Genomic DNA, 17,599 nt, shown 5'->3' with positions numbered 1-17,599 from the left:
TGCCTGATTGAGGGACCTGGCATTGGGAAAGGGTGGGAATGCTGCTGACAGCCACCTCAAGCCTCTACTCAGCTCCCAATTACTCCTTGCTGGTGACCCCCATCCATGCGACCCTCATCCTGCTGTCACTTACCTTTCTCCAGGAGTCTAACAATGAATCCGGGTGAAGGCCCAAGTGTATTACCAGCATCTGACACTGCTTTTAGAATACCTACAATTAAATGTTTCCCATGGAGACAGGATTTCTGATGGCAGAGATTTACCCCTCTCAGAGATCCTGGAGATTGGGTTCACGAGGGGCTACCTGTTTTGGTGGCAACCCCATCCCCATCCACCCCAGCATCCTTTTTAAATGCCACTGTTTATTTTACTGCCCCTCTTAAATGGGAGATAAAGTGCTCTTCATGGGACTCCACTGAAAGCTGCTTGTGTACATGACGTCAATTAAAGGTGGTTAGATTTTACAGTGAATTGAATATTAAATTTAAACTTTCTGGTTTAGGCTCTGCATGTCTCAGTAAAGATCCTTCCATCTTTATTGAAGAAAAGGGCCATGCCATTGTTTGCCCAATTACACTGGCCCCAGATCCCCTGCAGATGACACCAAACTGGTTACCTTGAAATACCCAAAGGAAGTTTGTGGGCAAGTGTCTAAGTGAAATGAATGACGACTGCAAAATCCATGCCACTGAAAATGTTTTCCCAGGGAAACAAGCAAGTAAGTTTTTAGATATACGCTCACTATTGGAAAACCATGCATATCTTTGTGATTTAAGGCTATCTATTCACTGGACGTGTAGAGTTAGGATGTATTTCCTACAGCTCTCACCAACATATTTCACTTATCTCATAAGGACATATGTTCCAACTGTACCAGCATGAAATGTTTCTACTTTTCACACCAGATTTGTTCTGAACTTTTCTGCCACTGCTACATTTGCGCTGAAATAGAAATGTTTGATGGATTTTATCTCCATCAGTGTGACTTGGGTTTAAACTCAGAGTAAAACCCACTGCATCACCAAGTCAGAGCTAATATATTTCTTGTCTATAGGAATCAATATATATCTATGATAAAAATATATTGACTCCTTTGGCACACTGTAAACATTTATAAAAACACAGTGATGGGCAGCATGGTGGCACAATGGTTAGCACTGCTGCCTCACAGCGCCGGGTTTGATTCCCGGCTTGGGTCATTCTCTGTGTGGAGTTTGCACATTCTCCCCTTGTCTGCAAAGCTTTCCTCCAGGTGCTCCAGTTTCCTCCCACAGTCCAAAGATATGTGGGTTGGGTGGATTGGCCAGCCTAAATTGCCCTTTTGTGTCAGGGGACCAGCTAGGTCAAATACAGCTAGGGCCTGGGTGGAACTGTGGTCAGTGCAGACTCAATGGGCCAATTGGCCTCCTTCTGCACTGTAGGATTCTACGATTCTATGATTCAAATCTTATGATCATTACTGAATGGTGAAACAAACTCAAGGGGCTGAATGGGCTACTTCTGCTTCTATTTTGTATGTTTGTATATATGTATTTATGTTTTGTAAATGGCATGAATATTCAGTATTATTTTCAATCTATAAAAGAACAGTGCCCTGGGGTTTTTACATTATACCAGAGGTAAAGATGCATAGGGATTTTATAGTCACAGAGATATATTTTAATGTCTCACTCTTAGCACTTCAATTGCTCTTTGGTGTGTTCCTGTTCATTAGGCAAATGGATTATTTATTATAGAATCACAAACTCTCTGCACATCTACGGTACATCCATCATCATCTACAAACCAATGTTATATTAAAATCCTACTATAGAGAAGTGAACTTCTTTGGACTGACAGTCTCAGACTATTGTACAACATTGATATTTGTGGCATTTTCTCAAATTAATTCCTGTACTCTAAAGGAATGTGAACATTTGGTGCCTTCTCTTCATTTTTTCCCATAAAATTTGTATTTTAAAAAGATAGCTTTATTTCTCCATTCATTGTCTAATTTCTTCCACTGATAAGATCTTCTGCATCTTTTTTGTATTCTTAGTTCATGCCTTATTGAGGTGTAGTGGTGGTGAGAAGATGTGTGTGTGTGGGGCGGAGGGTGAGAGGAATCGGTTATCTGATAGCATTTCTTGGGATGGGCTGCCCCTCTTAAATGGGAGATGAAGTGCTCTTCGTGGGACTCCACTGAAAGCTGCTTGTGTACATGATGTCAATAAATGGGTGGTTAGATTCTTCAATTATGTCATGGAAGCTTTAGTGAAAGAAGTAAGGAGGAGGAAAAATATTGTATTCTCATCAAATTATCTACATACAGTTGGGGAAGCAAAGTCCAAGTAGTTGAGTGTATCAATGCCACAAAGGCATTACAAGCATTAAACCCATTGAAACCAATCAGAAGTTTGCCAAAGCCCCTGGCCAAATTCCCTCTGTTCAGTCACCAAATTACTGTCACAAATCACCATTGTCAGTTCCAGCAGTCAAAATACAACTAAAGCTCAGAAGCAGTACACTGGCAGCCCAAACAAATTAACCAGTAACTTTGCTGAAAGCACTTGATGATTAAATATTAAAAAAAAGGTATTAGCCAGGTTGTTCATGATTTCCATGACTAATTGAGATTTGGTGAACAAACCACCAGGGTTTTTGAAAAGGACAGTAAAGTTGTAATAAGTTCAGGCCAAAGGTGAGTGAGGACAGGATGGAGGTCTTGGTGTGAGGATGGGGAGGTCAGAGGCAACAGCATGGATCTGACTTTCATTGGTCACTCTTCTCCTCTGCCTGAGGATGGATCTTTTGATTGTGCACAGAGTACCTGACCATGAGGTACCCAATCCACCAGGCTGCTGGTAAACATGACAGAATTTATCGGGTGGCCTTCTGATGATGCAGGAACACTAAAAGCCACTAAATTGTGATACATCAAGTGCAACTATTGCACACATTCTAAGTATTATCTTTAATCTAGGTGTGCCTAGAAACCCATTTCAGGATATGTGTGAGAAGTGAAATTTTGATCTCACTACTTGTTTTTCTCATTATCTTAGATCTAATGGCCTGAATGAATGACTCACATGGCGAAATCCCTAACTCTCAAACATAGACAGACCAAACAAGATCTATACCTTGCAATGTTACACCTTAGAATGATGCCTTTAATTGCTATTCCATCGCTGGCAGAGCTCAAGTTTGACAGACCAGTGTGTACTAACCAACCAACTGTTACTCATTCTACTCTTTCTGAAACTAAAGAGCTACCTTTAAAACTGCAAACAAGATAACAACATACACAATAAAAACACAGGTACAGAACTGTCCAATTTAGAGCTGGGACAACAAGTTTGCATTCAGGATCCCACAGAAGGGACACTGAAACCAACTGAGCTGACAAGATATCATTCAGAACTAAAGTTCTATGAAGTCATTACACACAAAGGTGCAACTATGAAGTGGAACCGAGGACAAATCAGATGCAATGCAGTTCCTCAACCACTGAATTATACCATTGCATTTAGAATGAGACCGCAATGAACCCAAGAATAATATCCAAGGATGACAATCCCACAGATTGCTGTGAGCAATTAAAGACCACCTTTAGACAAGGTTACCATTACAAGATCTGAATCCACAAATACATTTACACTTCAGAGATCAATCTGTTCACCAGTCCTTTAGAATTATGTAATGGTAACTAAACACGAACATGTTTGTAAATAGTTCTACTTTGTTGGGAGGGGGGAAAGTATCTTTAAAAAGAAAGGGGGGTGTTTAATATGCCTTTAAAAATATGGCAGCATGCAATCAGTAGAAGGGAAATGAGTCATATGATCCAGCCTCAGTTTCATTTTGGCCTGTGAGCAGAACACAGCAGACATAGCTTTGCGGCTGATTTCTTCAAGATTCCTATCCATGCATATATGCTCTCATGTGCTTACTCCAAATAAATGAACCCATAACTTGTTTATCCCAATCCCTTATGAGGAATTTGTGCCTTTGTATCATGGTGAAAACATGACAATGACGGGCTGCAACTTTTCAAACTTTTAAATAGAGATCACAACAGTCGGGTCACAGGGTGGTGGGCAGCTGCAGCATTGCCAGGCAGATAAGGAGGGCCTCAAAGCCTACCAGGAGTGCTGGACCCCCAGTTTGTCATTGGGAAGCCATTGCCAGAAACTGGTCTAGTTCCTGCTGCACAAGTAGTAGACGCAAGCCGCTGGGAAATTCCAGTTGGCCTCTAGAGGTTGGCCTTAATTGGGATTTTACTTATCATAACTGGTTACCCACCACAAATGGGTGTGAATTTTTGTGTTGGTCCATCCCCATATTCATCCAATATGAGTTTGGAGGAAAATTTCTGCCAAAGTTTCCAACAATGATAACAGAAGCTGTAATTATTGATCAGCCATTTGGATTACAGTCATTTAATTGTGTTCCACATCATCACATAAGAACATAAGAAATAGGAGCAGGAGTAGGCCATCTAGCCCTTCGAGCCTGCCCCGCCATTCAATAAGATCATGGCTGATCTGAAGTGGATCAGTTCCACTTTCCCGCTTTCTCCCCATAACCTTAATTCCCTTGTCTGTCAAAAACCTATCTACCCGCGACTTAAATATACTTAGCGAAGTAGCCTCCACCTCTACGAGCAGAGAATTCCAGAGATTTACCACCCTTTGAGTGAAGAAGTTCCTCCTCAACTCCGATCTAAACTGTCCCCCCCTTATCTTGAGGCTGTGCCCTCTAGTCCTGCTATCCTTTCTAAGCAGGAAGAATCTCTCTACCTCTACCCTATCCATCCCTTTCATTATCTTATACGTCTCTATAAGATCCCCCCTCATTCTTCTAAACTCCAACGAGTACAGACCCAGTCTATTTAGTCTCTCTTCATAGTTCAACCCCCTCATCTCCAGTATCAGCCTAGTGAACCTCCTGTGCACTCCAAGGCCAAAATATCCTTGCACAAGTGCGGTGACCAAAATCACATTTTTAGATTCTTCCATGTCACCTTTTGATACCAGCTCCAGGTACATCTGTTGGTGCCAATAAGTGATTGGTCAGTTATGAATATGTTGTTGCCTCTAAGTCCTAAGTATGGCATATCAGACACTGGCATAGTATTTGGAATAAGCCTGTTGAGAATGGAATGTTTGACAGTGTTTAAGTTGGCAGGGTCTTGCCCACTTGCTGAAGTCCTATGTCACCGGCTTTAAGGAAGGCCCACTAAATTAAGTGCCACTCAGACCTTCCTCAGGATTGAGGACTTGGGGGTGGGGGGGGGGGGGGTGGAAGTCTTGCCCTCAGAGCTGCCAGCCAATCAGAGACCAACATTCTATTGAACAGCAGTGCCACCAGGGAGAGAGTGGCTGCTGCTGGTATGACACCTACTTGAGGTTTGTATTGACTCCAGGTCTTGGGGAATGATGGCAGGAAGGAAGGTTTTATGATGGCGATCATAGGGGAAGTGGGTCAGCAACAAAGGCAGGGAAGAGGATCTCAGCAGGACCACCCTATCATAAGTTTGGATCCCTCCATTTAACAGTGAGTGCTCTGAACAAGAGACAAATCATGAGAATCCTCAAACAACCCCAACGGTCATTAACTGCCCACTTAAGGGCCTGAACTGGCAACCAGGCCACTGAAGTGAATAAAATGGAAAATAGAATAATTTCCTGAGCTGATGATCCAAAGTTGATCCATATTACACCCTGCTGATGTTGTAAGTTCCATCCAGTAAACAGATAAATGGCAGGATTAGAAATACATTATATCCAACTGACAGATAATCCATTCATCAGGTGATATGATCTTATCAAACGATTATGAGTTTTCTTTTGCAATGATTTACTGTATTGTTACATGACATTCCACGATTTTAATACTGCTTATTCATTTACAAGCTAACGTTACTAGTAAAGCTCTTCTCAAGTTTTGATCAATCCAAAAGATAACATTGATTCTTCTGATAACATATAGACTCAGAGTTGAAGTTGAAATTTTGACCCGAACTTTCAATTTTCTGCCTAAAATGGTCTGTATTAGATTTTTCCAGAGATAAAGCCAATACTTCATGGATTCAGCTTCCAATTAACCAAACGCAGATAACCTAACAGAAAGAAAGTAAAACCACTACATTCAAAAAAACACACATTTTCAAATCACAGCAACTTTGTTCAAAAATAGTTTAGAGTTGCATGACCAGACATTTTATGAATGAACTATTTGCCAGGCTGTAAAAGGAGTACAGATTTAAAAGAAAACTGCAATCATGCGGTACTATTACTTTGTGGGTATTGATAAATTTCTAAAGGCGAAGAGGCTACAGGATTATACTGGTGAGAGATTGTCCTTTCACTTCTGGGCCCTAGGTACACGCCTACAGAGATGTTGGATGAAATCAAAAGGCCCCAGGTTGGGTCAGCTGTGTGGCTCGAGTTAGCTGGTCTTAGCTATGCTGATGTTAGTGCCCACAAGTCAAGGAGCTAGGGTTCCCCTGACAATGCAGTTCAACAAGCCCTACTGCCAAGTACAGGTGCTTGTTGAGGACAGAAATGGGCTTTGATGAGCCCATTGGTTAAATATTCTCTTCTGACTAATTTAAAAAGTTCTTATCTGAAGAATAGTACTTCTTGAGGTAAAGCTCTGATGACACCCAGGGGCCCAAACCTCGGAGAAGACAAGGAGAAGATAAACAGAAAAATAAAGTACAGCAACAGTGTGCTCAAAACTGTGGAATTTGCATGCCTATTGCTCGACTTTCTTGGTTAGAGATCAAATTGAAGAAAAATGGAAAGGCTATGGAATCAACAAAAAAAAATCAAAGCAGTTTGGAATATCGAAATAAAACAGCACTGGTAAAATTTCAATAGCATTTGTTTTTTGGAACACATCTTTCACTATGTTATTAATGTTTGATTTGGTTGGTTAATTGGTCATGAAACCCATTTAAACTATTTCTACACAACATCCACTCAGAAGGGCCAGACTCATCGGCTTAAAGATGAGATTGACCCAAAACTTCACTACCTTAAGTTTGTCTCTCTCTCTTCGTCACTATTGTAATCACCGCCATCAGGCCTGAGATCAATCAGAATACCAATCAATATTAGAGACACAATCGGAAACTAATAATAGAGACAAGCCAAAAAAAGAAGATATTGAGTAAACTACTATAACCTGGAGATCCATTTATTTTAAAGACATCAAAAGTTCATGGGCAGGAATTTCCAGCACCCCTACGACGTGTTTTCTGGTGGTGGAATCTGCTCACCAGTATCTATCGGCAGGACCTTCCAGTCCTGTTGATGTCTGTGCATTTTGCATGGCTCACCCATCCTACCACCAGAGAACATGCCACGGGGGGGGGGGGGGGGTTGCCTTTGGTGGGGGACCAAAAGATTCTACTAGCGGGAAAGGAAGGAAAATCCCACCGATGTTTTCAATATCCTTTATAAAATCCAATCTTGTTATGATGATCTAAGGCTCTTACTTTGAATCAAATTCAACAGTTGATCTATTAGTTATACTGTTACGACATACCTTTGAAAATTTAACCAACATTTTAAATGTCTAATATTTCGACAAAAACTTAAATAAATTCAGCCTTAAAGGTAAATCTAGCCATATAGGCAACACAACTTATGGAGAAAGCTTTCATTTGCTGAACAACCTTATTCTATACCACCTGTAATAGATCAATGAGAGTGTATAAATAAAGCATAAATCTGACAAGCCCCTTATTACTCTAGCTTACATAATTTAAAAAAAATAAAAAATGTAGGGTGGAACTTTCCCATTCCACCTGCCATGGGAATCATAGCAGGCAGGACAGGACCATGCATAAGTCTGTTGACCTCGGATGGAAATTTCCACTCTTGTGGCAAACATGGTCAGAAAATCCAGCCCCTAATGTTTGCATGAAGATCTTGAACCCATGCAGTCAGTGAAATGAACTTGAACATAGTTATTAAAGGATCTTATCTTTGCCAATGCCTTAATTTTAAAGGTTTTGTGAGATTTGCTTTAATTGGTATCGTGTCTATGATTCAATTAAAATAAAGCGATACTGGCAGAACTTTCATATTACCAGCTCTCTCTCAACCTTTCCACACCCTGATGGTGCAGATTTTCATCTGTTTCTGTTTCCTGGAACAGGTCACTAATCTATTGCTTGGGCTAATAGCTTGAGGAGCATGACATCACACTCACGCTCAGACTAAGGTTGGGAGGGGGCATCGGAGCTTAGATCAGATCAAATTTGGCCTGCAGGGAGGTGGGTGGGAGGGAGGGTGTCAGGCCTCAGAGGAGGAGAGGGCCTCTGGAAGGAGGCAGGCCTCATGTGTGGTGACAGGTCTTGGGGGAGTAAAGGGCAGAGTGTTATAGCATGGGTGAGGAGGATCAGGCCTTGGATTGGGTCCAGTCAACCTTCTCCCAAATCCTGCGCTCTCACCCCTTTGATTCAGCAAAGCTAACCTACTGAGTATTCAAACCTCCCTCATCTTCTGTTCCAACATCCTCCATGAACTTCTCACTCCTCTAATCTCTCAAGGCTACATCATTGATATCCTTCCCCTATCTCTCTGGCCATCTTTCCTCTTCCCACAGTTAATGGCATTTGGTGCATTGCCACACAACAAACTTGTGGAAAAGGTGACAACTTATGGAATAAAAGGGACATGGATACAAAGTTGGCTGAATAATAGAGAGCAAAGTCTAATGATCAATGGATATTTTTCAGGCTGGAGGAAGGGTTATGTTGTGATGACTGTGAAGACCATGGGATATCATCAAGGTGGGTGGGACATGGTGATAAGAGTCATGCCTGGGGTGGGGTGGAAATCCTGTGCAGCTGGAGACAATCCCATGGGGTGCTAGCTAGGGAGTGGGGTAAGACCCTGCTGGGGAGTGAGATGTGTCTTGTAGGAGTTAGTGTGGGCCTATATAATAGTTATCTCAAAGTCAGAAGTGGTTTTAATCCAAACTTTTTCTGGGTAACTGTTGATGTGGAACCCTGCCAGGACCATCCAAAGTTTATGATTTAAGTTGCATTTTTGAATGGTTCTCAATGTTGGACCATTTCCCAGGGGTAGCTTGCTCTTTTGGGCAATTGCCATGCAAACCTAACCAGTGAGTTTCCAAAGGGAATTCCCCAGCACATCTTTGTGGTACTTCCCTAGTTCCCACCAAACCCATTGCTAGGGAACTCAGGCAGTAAGGCCCTCTCTGTCAGAAAACAAAATCTTTCTGTACTCTTAGTCCACATTTCATTGGCTTCATTATCATTTTTAGAATAAAAATTGAAACTTATGGTATGGATAATACTATTTATTAATAATTCTTGTTATCTTCATTCTAACAAGGTATCTTAGGTTTCTGCCAGTTAGAAAACCAAAGTTAATGAACAAAATTTTTATTACCACACCTTTCCCTTTTCTCAGATGAATTACACAATATTCATCTGGACCTTCTCACAGACCAAGACCGGACCTCCCTCCCATTACACTGCCTGTGGTGAATTTCTCTTCGTACAACTTGCCCACTATGTTCCAACTACAGGATGAGGCTTTTCATTGAATTCATGACAGTGCCTCCACTGGCCACAGGTTCCTCAGGGGTTCGTCCTAGGCTGAGCAACCTTCAGTTGTTTCAATGACCTTCCTACCATAACAAAATCAGAAGTGGGAATGTTCTCTGATGATTTCACACTGTTCAGCACTCCTCCCAACTCCTCAGATACTGAAGTAGCCTGTGCCCATATGCAGCAAGACCTGGGCAACATTTAGCCTGGGATTGGTAAGTGGCAAGTATCATCCACACCACACAAGTGTCAGGCTATGACCATCTTCAACAGGAGAGAATCAAACCATCTCCCCATGACATTCAATGACACTATCACTGAATATGTCATTATTAACTCCCTGGGATTATCACTCACTAGAAACTGAACTAGACTATCCCTTTAAATATCATGGATATGAGAGCAGGTTAGAGACTGCAGCAAGTAACTCATCTCCTGGCTCCCTAAAGTGCACCCACCATCTACACGGCACAAGTCAGGAATGTGAAAGAACATTCACCATTTGCCTGGATAATTGCAGCTCCAACAACACTCAGGAAGCTCACCACCATCTAGAACAAGGCAGCCAACTGATTGGCACCCTTTCCACAAATGTTCACTCCCTCCACCACCGACACACAGTGGCAGCTGTGTGTACCATATACAAAATGTGGTACAGGAACTTACCAAGGGTCCTTAGGCAGCACCTTCCATACATAGAAACATACACAGAAAATAAAAGCAGGAGTAGGCCATTTAGCTCTTTGAGCCTGCTCCGCCATTCATTATGATCACAACTGATCATCAAATTCAATACCCTGATCTTGCCTTCTCCCCCATATCTTTTGATTCCTTTAGCCCCAAGAGCAATGTCTAATTCCTTCTTGAAATTACGCATTGTTTTGGCCTCAACAACTTTCTGTGATAGTGAATTACAAAGACATGGTTGCAGGATGGTCACGACTGGGAGTTGAATATCCAGGAGTATCAAACTATTCAGAAAGACCAACAGGAAGGTAAGGGAGATGGTGTAGCTCTGATATTGAAGGATGACATCAGAGCGGTAGTGAGAGATGATATAAGTTCTATGGACAAAAAGTTGAAATTTGGGTGGAAATTAGAAATAGTAAGGAGAAAAAGTCACAGTCTATAGGCCACCAAATAATGATATCATGGTGGAGTGAGAAATAAACAAAGAAATAACTGATGCATGTAAAAATGGTACAGCAATTGTCATGGGGGATTTTAATCTACATATCAATTGGTCAAACCAGGTCAGTCAAGGCAGCCTTGAGGAGGAGTTTATAGAATATATCTGCGATAGCTTCCTTGAACAGTATGTAATGGAACTGACAAGGGAACAAGCTATCCTAGATCTGGTCCTGTGTAATGAGACTGGAATAATTAACGATCTTGCAGTTAGGGATCCTCTTAGAAGAAGCGATCACAGTATGGTTGAATTTAAAATACAGATAGAGTGTGAGAAGGTAAAATCCAATACCAGTGTCTTGTGCTTAAACAAAGGAGACTACAATGGGATGAGGGAAGAGTTGGCTAAGGTAGATCAGCAAAAAATTTATGGTGGGACAATTGAGGAACAGTGGAGGACTTTCAAAGCTATCTTTCACAGTGCTCAGCAAAAATATATACCAGTGATAAGGAAGGACTGTAAAAAAAGAGATAATCAGCCATGAATATCTAAGGAAATAAAGGAGGGTATCAAATTGAAAGAAAATGCATACAAAGTGGCAAAGATTAGTGGGAACCCAGAGAATTGGGAAATCTTTAAAGGTCAGCAGAAAGCCATGAAAAAACAATAAAGAAAGTTAAGATGGATTATGAGAGTAAACTAGCTCAGAATATAAAAACAGATAGCAAGAGTTTTCACAAATATATAAAATGAAAAAGAATGGTGAAAGTAAACATTGGTCCTTTAGAGGATGAGAAGGGGGATGTCATAACTGGAAATAAGAAAATGGCTGAGGCATTAAACAGGTATTTTGTGTTGGTCTTCACAGTGGAAGACACAAATAACATACCAAAAATTGATGACAGGAAGGCTATGGCAGGTGAGAACCTAGAAACTATTGTTACGAAAGAGGTGGTGTTGGCCAAGTTAATGGGGCTAAAGGCAGACAAGTCTCCTGGTCCTGATGGAATGCATCCCAGGGTACTAAAAGAGATGGTGGGAGAAATAGCAAATGCGCTAGTGGTAATTTACCTGGACTCTGGGGTGGTTCCTGCAGATTGGAAAACAGCAAACGTGATGCCACAGTTTAAAAAATGAGGTAGACAAAAGGTAGGTAACTATAGGCCGGTTAGCTTAACTTCCGTAGTAAGGAAAATGGTTGAACCTATCATCAAGGAAAAAAATAGCGAGATATCCGAATATAAATTGTCCCATTGGTAAGATGTAGCATGGGTTCATGAAGGGCAGGTCACATTTGACTAATTCGAGGGAATTCTTTGAGAATATTACATGTGTAGTAGATAATGAGGAACCTGTGGATGTGGTGTATCTGGATTTCCAGGAGGCATTTGACAAGGTGCCACACTAAAGACTGCTACATAAGATAAAGGTGCATGGTGTTAGGGGTAATGTATTAACATGGATAGATGATTGGTTAACTAACAGAAAACAAAGACTGGGGGTAAATGGGTGTTTTCCTGGTTGGCAATCAGTGACTAGTGGTATGCCTCAGGGATCAGTGCTGGGACCACAATTATTTACAACTTACATAGGAGTTGGGGACCAAGTGTAATGTGTCAAAGTTCGTAGATGATACTAAGTTAGGTGGAAGAACAAAATGTGCAGAGGGCACTGAAAATCTGCAAAGGAATACAGTTAATCTAAATGAGTGGGCAAGGGTCTGATAGATGGAATACAATGTTGAAAAGAACATAAGAAATAGGAGCAGGAGTAGGCCATCTAGCCCTTTGAGCCTGCCCTGCCATTCAATAAGATCATGGCTGATCTGTTGTGGCTCAGTTCCACATTCCCGCCCTCTCCCCATAACCCTTAATCCCCTCTCTTATCAAAAACCCATCAACCCGCGTCTTAAAAATATTTAGCGAGGTAGCCTCCACCACTACAGAGAATTCCAGAGATTCACCACCCTTTGAGTGAAGAAGTTCCTCCTCAACTCCGTTCTAAACCGCCCCCCCTTTATCTTGAGGCTGTGTCCCCTAGCCCTATTATCCTTTCTGAGCAGGAAGAGTCTCTCCACCTCTATCCTATCCATCCCATTCATCATCTTATACGTCTCAATGAGATCTCCCCTCATTCTTCTAAACTCTAACGAGTACAAGCCTAGTTTATTCAGCCTCTCCTCATAGCTCAACCCCCTCAACTCCGGCATCAGCCTAAACCTCCTCTGCACTCCCTCCAAGGCCAAAATATCCTTGCGCAGGTGCGGCGTCCAAAACTGCACACAGTACTCCAGCTGCGGCCTCACCAATGCCCTATACAGCTGCAGCAAGACCTCCCTACTTTTATATTCAATCCGCCTCGCTATGAAGGCCAGCATCCCATTCGCCTTCCTGATCACCTGCTGCACCTGCAGGCTGGGTTTTTGCGACTCACGCACAAGGACCCCAAGGTCCCTCTGCACCATTGCCTGCTGCAGTGAGGTCTTCCATTTTGGTAGGAATAACAGCAAAATGGACTATTATTTAAATAGTAAAAAATTGCAGCAAGGCTGCTGTGCAGAGGGACCTGGGTGTCCTTGTGCAGGAATCTCAAGGAGTTGGTTTGTAGGTGCAGCAGGTAATTAAGAAAGTAAATGGAATTTTGTCTTTCATTGCTAGAGGGATGGAGTTTAAAAACAGCGAGATTATGTTGCAGCTGTATGAGGTGCTGGTGAGGCCACACCTGGAGTACTGTATACAGTTTTGGTCTCCTTACTTGAGAAAGGGTATACTGGCACTGGAGGGGGTGCAGAGGAGATTCACTAGGTTGATTCCAGAATTGAGAGAGTTGGCTTATGAGGAGAGGCTGAGTAGGCTGGAGCTATACTCATTGGAATTCAGAAGAATGAGGGGTGATTTTATAGAAACATAAGATTATGAAGAGAATAGATATGATAGAAGCAGAGAAGTTGTTTCCACTGGAGAGTGAAACTAGAACTAGGGCGCATAGTCTCAAAATAAGGGGAAACAGATTTAGGACCGAGTTGAGGAGGAACTTCTTCACACACAGGGTTGTGAATCTGTGGAATTCCCTGCCCAGTCAAGTAGCTGAGGCTACCTCATTGAATGTTTTTAAGGCAAGGATAGATACATTTTTGAACGGTAAAGGAATTAAGGGTTATGGTGAGTGGGTGGGTAATTGGAGCTGAGTCCACAAAAAGATCAGCCATGAGCTTATTGGATGGTGGAGCAGGCTCAAGGGGCCAGATGGCCTACTCCTGCCCCTAGTTCTTATGTTCTTATTTTCACAGATTTACCATTCTGAGTGAAGAAATTTCTCCTCACCTCTGTCATTTAAGGTTTACCCCTTACTCTCAAACTGTGACCCCTACTCCTGGACTCCTCAACATCAGGAACATTTTTTCTGAATTTACCCTGTCTAATTCCGTTAGAATTTTATAGATAACCTGCAACGTGAGACCATGTTGAAAGATTCTGAAAGCCTAAACAAACACATTCAATTGTTCTCCCTGGTTAACCCTACTAGTTACATCCTCAAAGAATTCCTGTAGATTTGTCAAGCATAATTCCCCTTTTGCAAGTCCATGTTGACTTTGTCTGATAATGCCACTGCTTGCCAAATGCTGTGCTATGAAATCCTTGATTATGGAGTTGAGCAACTTCCCTATTACTGACTTTAGGCTTGCTGGTCCATAGTTTCCTGTTTTCTCTCTACCTCCCATTTTAAATCCAAACTCTCAACCACTACCATCTAGAAAGACAAGGACAGCTGATGTCTGGGAATACTACCATTTCCCTCTAAGGTCACTCAGGATCCTGACTTAAAAACATATTACTGTGTCTTCACTGTTGCTGGTCAAAATCCTGGAACTCCCTTCCTAACAGCACAGTGGGTGGACCTACACATTAGGATCTGCAGTAGTTGATGAAGACATCTCATCACCACCTTCTCATGGGCATCTTGGGGTGGACAATAAATGCTGACGTGGCCAGTGACACTAACACCCCATGAATGAATTTGAAAAATAAATTTTGGTTTCCAGTTCTGAATTGCATTTCACTTGTGGACCATCTGAAATTAAACTCCTGAGTATATCATACTGGACATAAAATTTAAGCAATCAAACTGAATTGCCAGCGAGATAATTGTTTTGCTTATTGTATTTATACATCACTGTCAGCTTTATTGACTAGTGTAATTATTTGGGGGGTTTGCTTGCAAGTTGCTGAGTTTGCATGAAATCCTTCATAATACAAATTTGTATTTAAAACATTTTGCACTATTAACTTCACATAAAATCCCTTTGTGTTCCATTTGAACATATTGAACATACATGTCTTAATGAATAGTAAACAAAGGAATTTTATGTGAATACACTTAAAAAATTAAACTATGCAAAAATTAAAATTGTAACTCCACCATTAGAAGGTTAATGTATTTAATTTTTCATTTTTCAGGATGCCAGCTACCCCTGCAATACTACGTTCATTGCCCTGAGAAAATGGTAGTGAGCCTTGATCTGCTGCAGTTTTTTTGCTGCATCCTCAAGATCTGCAGGAGATCAAGGGGTAGAGCCAACTACACCTCTCCAGGGAACAAGAAATAGATAATAAATGCTTTCTGCATCTCTCAAGTACATTTAAAATTTAATTAAAAAGCGTAAACAATCTGATCGTGTTACATTGATGGTTTAGTTATTGTTCTATGCACTGATATCTATGCTTATCTAAAATTCCTTTATGTACTATTGTATTGACTCTACATGTACATGCACATAGATATGCTCACCCTGCTCTTTTCGCATATACCCACTCATACTTTGCATATACACTTGCATAGAGGCATCTGATCTAATGTTTCTTGTGGAGGTGGATGTAAAAGAATGGCTGCCTGAGCACTCTGACAGATCTGGCTTCTTGCTGTCAGTCCTTGTCCTTACTCTTCCTTTCTCCTTTTCCAACAGCTTGGTCTCTGCTTTATCACCCTCACAATCCTGCAGCTCAAAGACAACTTATACGACTGCACCCATATCTAGGAGCACATGGTCTTTGCAAAATCTTTGAAATAAGAGTAAAGTCCTTTATCATAAGCCACATCACTCCCTCTTTACTTTAGCAACTTCAAGCGACTCTGTAAGCCACTAAATCCTTGTGCAATTGCAGCAAGCACCAGTAGAAATCAATCAGCAACTAACTTGAAAGTAGCAGTGATGGGAATGGGGTTCACCATACATTATTTAGAATGTCGACTTCCAAGAAAGGCATCAAATCAGTGTTACACAAACGTTACACACCAAAGATGTGTGTGTATTATGGGCAATATTTTGCATGCAAAATGGTTCCAGTAGCATTGAAAAACCTAACGTCAAAGAGCTGAACTTCTTTTTTGTTCTGTCACAGGTTAGGCAAGTATTTTTATTTCCCATCAATAATTGTCTTTGAGAAAGTGATGGTGAGCCACCTTTCTGAATTGCTCAGTCAATGTGGTGTAGGTAGCCTCACAGTATTGCTTCAGAGGGAATTCCAGGATTTTGAATCAGTGACAGTGAAGGAAGGGCAATGTAGTTCCAAGTCAAGCTGGTGAGTGACTTGGAGGGGAACCTGCAAGTGATGGTATTCATACGTGTCTTCTGCCCTTGACTTTCTAGTGGCCTAGGTTTGGAAGGTGCTGTTTGGCGAACTGTTGCAATGCATCTTGTGTATGGTACGCACTGCTAACACCGTTCAATGTTGGTGGAGGAATGTTGGATATGGTGGATGGAGTGCCAATCAAATGAGCTGCTCTTTCCTGAATGTTGACAAACTTCTTGAGTTGTTGATTGGATAGCACTCATCCAGGCAAGTGGGGAGTACTTCAAGAATGTTACTTGTCACTTGTCAACTCAAGCCTGGATATTGTCCAGGTCTTCTTGCATTTGAACATATTGACAGCTTCAGTGTCTTAGGAGTTGGGAATGGTTTTGAACATTGTTCACTGGTGATTGCATATTGCACTTCTAACTTTATATTGGAAGGAAGGTCATTGATAAGCAACTGAAGGTGGTTGGCCCAAGGACACTATCCAAAGAACTCCTGCAGTGATATCCTGGAGCTGAGATGATTGGTCTCCAACCACCACAAAGATAATCCAGAGATGTATTTGTAAAACCACACAACAGTAAAAGTTATGGAATTATAGAAGAAAATAAGGCACATGCCCCTTTTAAAAAAATACATGAATGCAGATGATATTAACAGTAGGAAGTGGCTTTGAGAAATTACTGAGGAAACTGATGCTAACATGATACAATTACTGAAGTGTTCAGGGTTAATGAGTATTTCCTTTGATGCTCACTTGGATCTCTCCTACTGTTAGGCTCATTAAGTTCACCAACACTGTTTCCCTGTTGATATTATTGTTTAAGCAATAAGACGTTTGTAAATCCAGCAGGAACAGGAAACCTGCAAAAGAACGACTGCATTTTTTTCACTCCAGTGATTTATTTTCATATCAAGATGCTGACTTATGTTGGAATCTTTTTCTGCATTGACTACACGACCTCCAGTACCGTGAACAAGAAACCATTTGTCAGGTATGTGAGTCTGGCTAGTGGGTTGGGGACATCTCAAGTAAAGCTGATCCTTTTTCCATTCACTTTCCTGCAGCATAAATGGATGGTGCTCAACAAGAAACAAGGATTTTTTTTAATCCAAGTCTGGCATACTGAATTAGTTGTAACAGTCCGCTAATTCAACAGAATGAGGTTTTCACCTGGGATATTGTACACTGTATGAAGCTGAGACGTACTGCCTCCATAAAGCACTCTATTCACTTTGATTGAAATATTGGAGTTAAGAAACACACTTGAATGTAAAGAAATATTGTAAAGTGCATAACAGGCTGCTGATCTAATATCATCT

The 17,599-nt window shown here is 41.3% G+C and overlaps 1 protein-coding gene across 3 annotated transcripts in view; it reads right to left on the bottom strand.

Moving 5' to 3' along the window:
* Nucleotides 1-17,599, bottom strand: part of otofa (otoferlin a) — a 335,468-nt gene that overhangs the window by 165,236 nt on the left and 152,633 nt on the right. For 2 of the 3 annotated variants that reach the window (XM_080193269.1, XM_080193268.1), the window contains exon 6: nt 295-304. The exons of the other annotated variant lie outside the window; for it this stretch is intronic. In XM_080193269.1, coding sequence (XP_080049395.1) covers nt 295-304 — 10 coding nt within the window. The remainder of the gene's footprint in view (nt 1-294; nt 305-17,599) is intronic. 3 annotated transcript variants of the gene reach the window in all.

This window comes from Carcharhinus amblyrhynchos, chromosome 7 (genome assembly GCF_965287045.1).
Source record: "Carcharhinus amblyrhynchos chromosome 7, sCarAmb.v2.hapA, whole genome shotgun sequence".
Classification (NCBI taxonomy): domain Eukaryota; kingdom Metazoa; phylum Chordata; class Chondrichthyes; order Carcharhiniformes; family Carcharhinidae; genus Carcharhinus; species Carcharhinus amblyrhynchos.
This window is presented reverse-complemented; position numbering and strand designations above follow the sequence as displayed.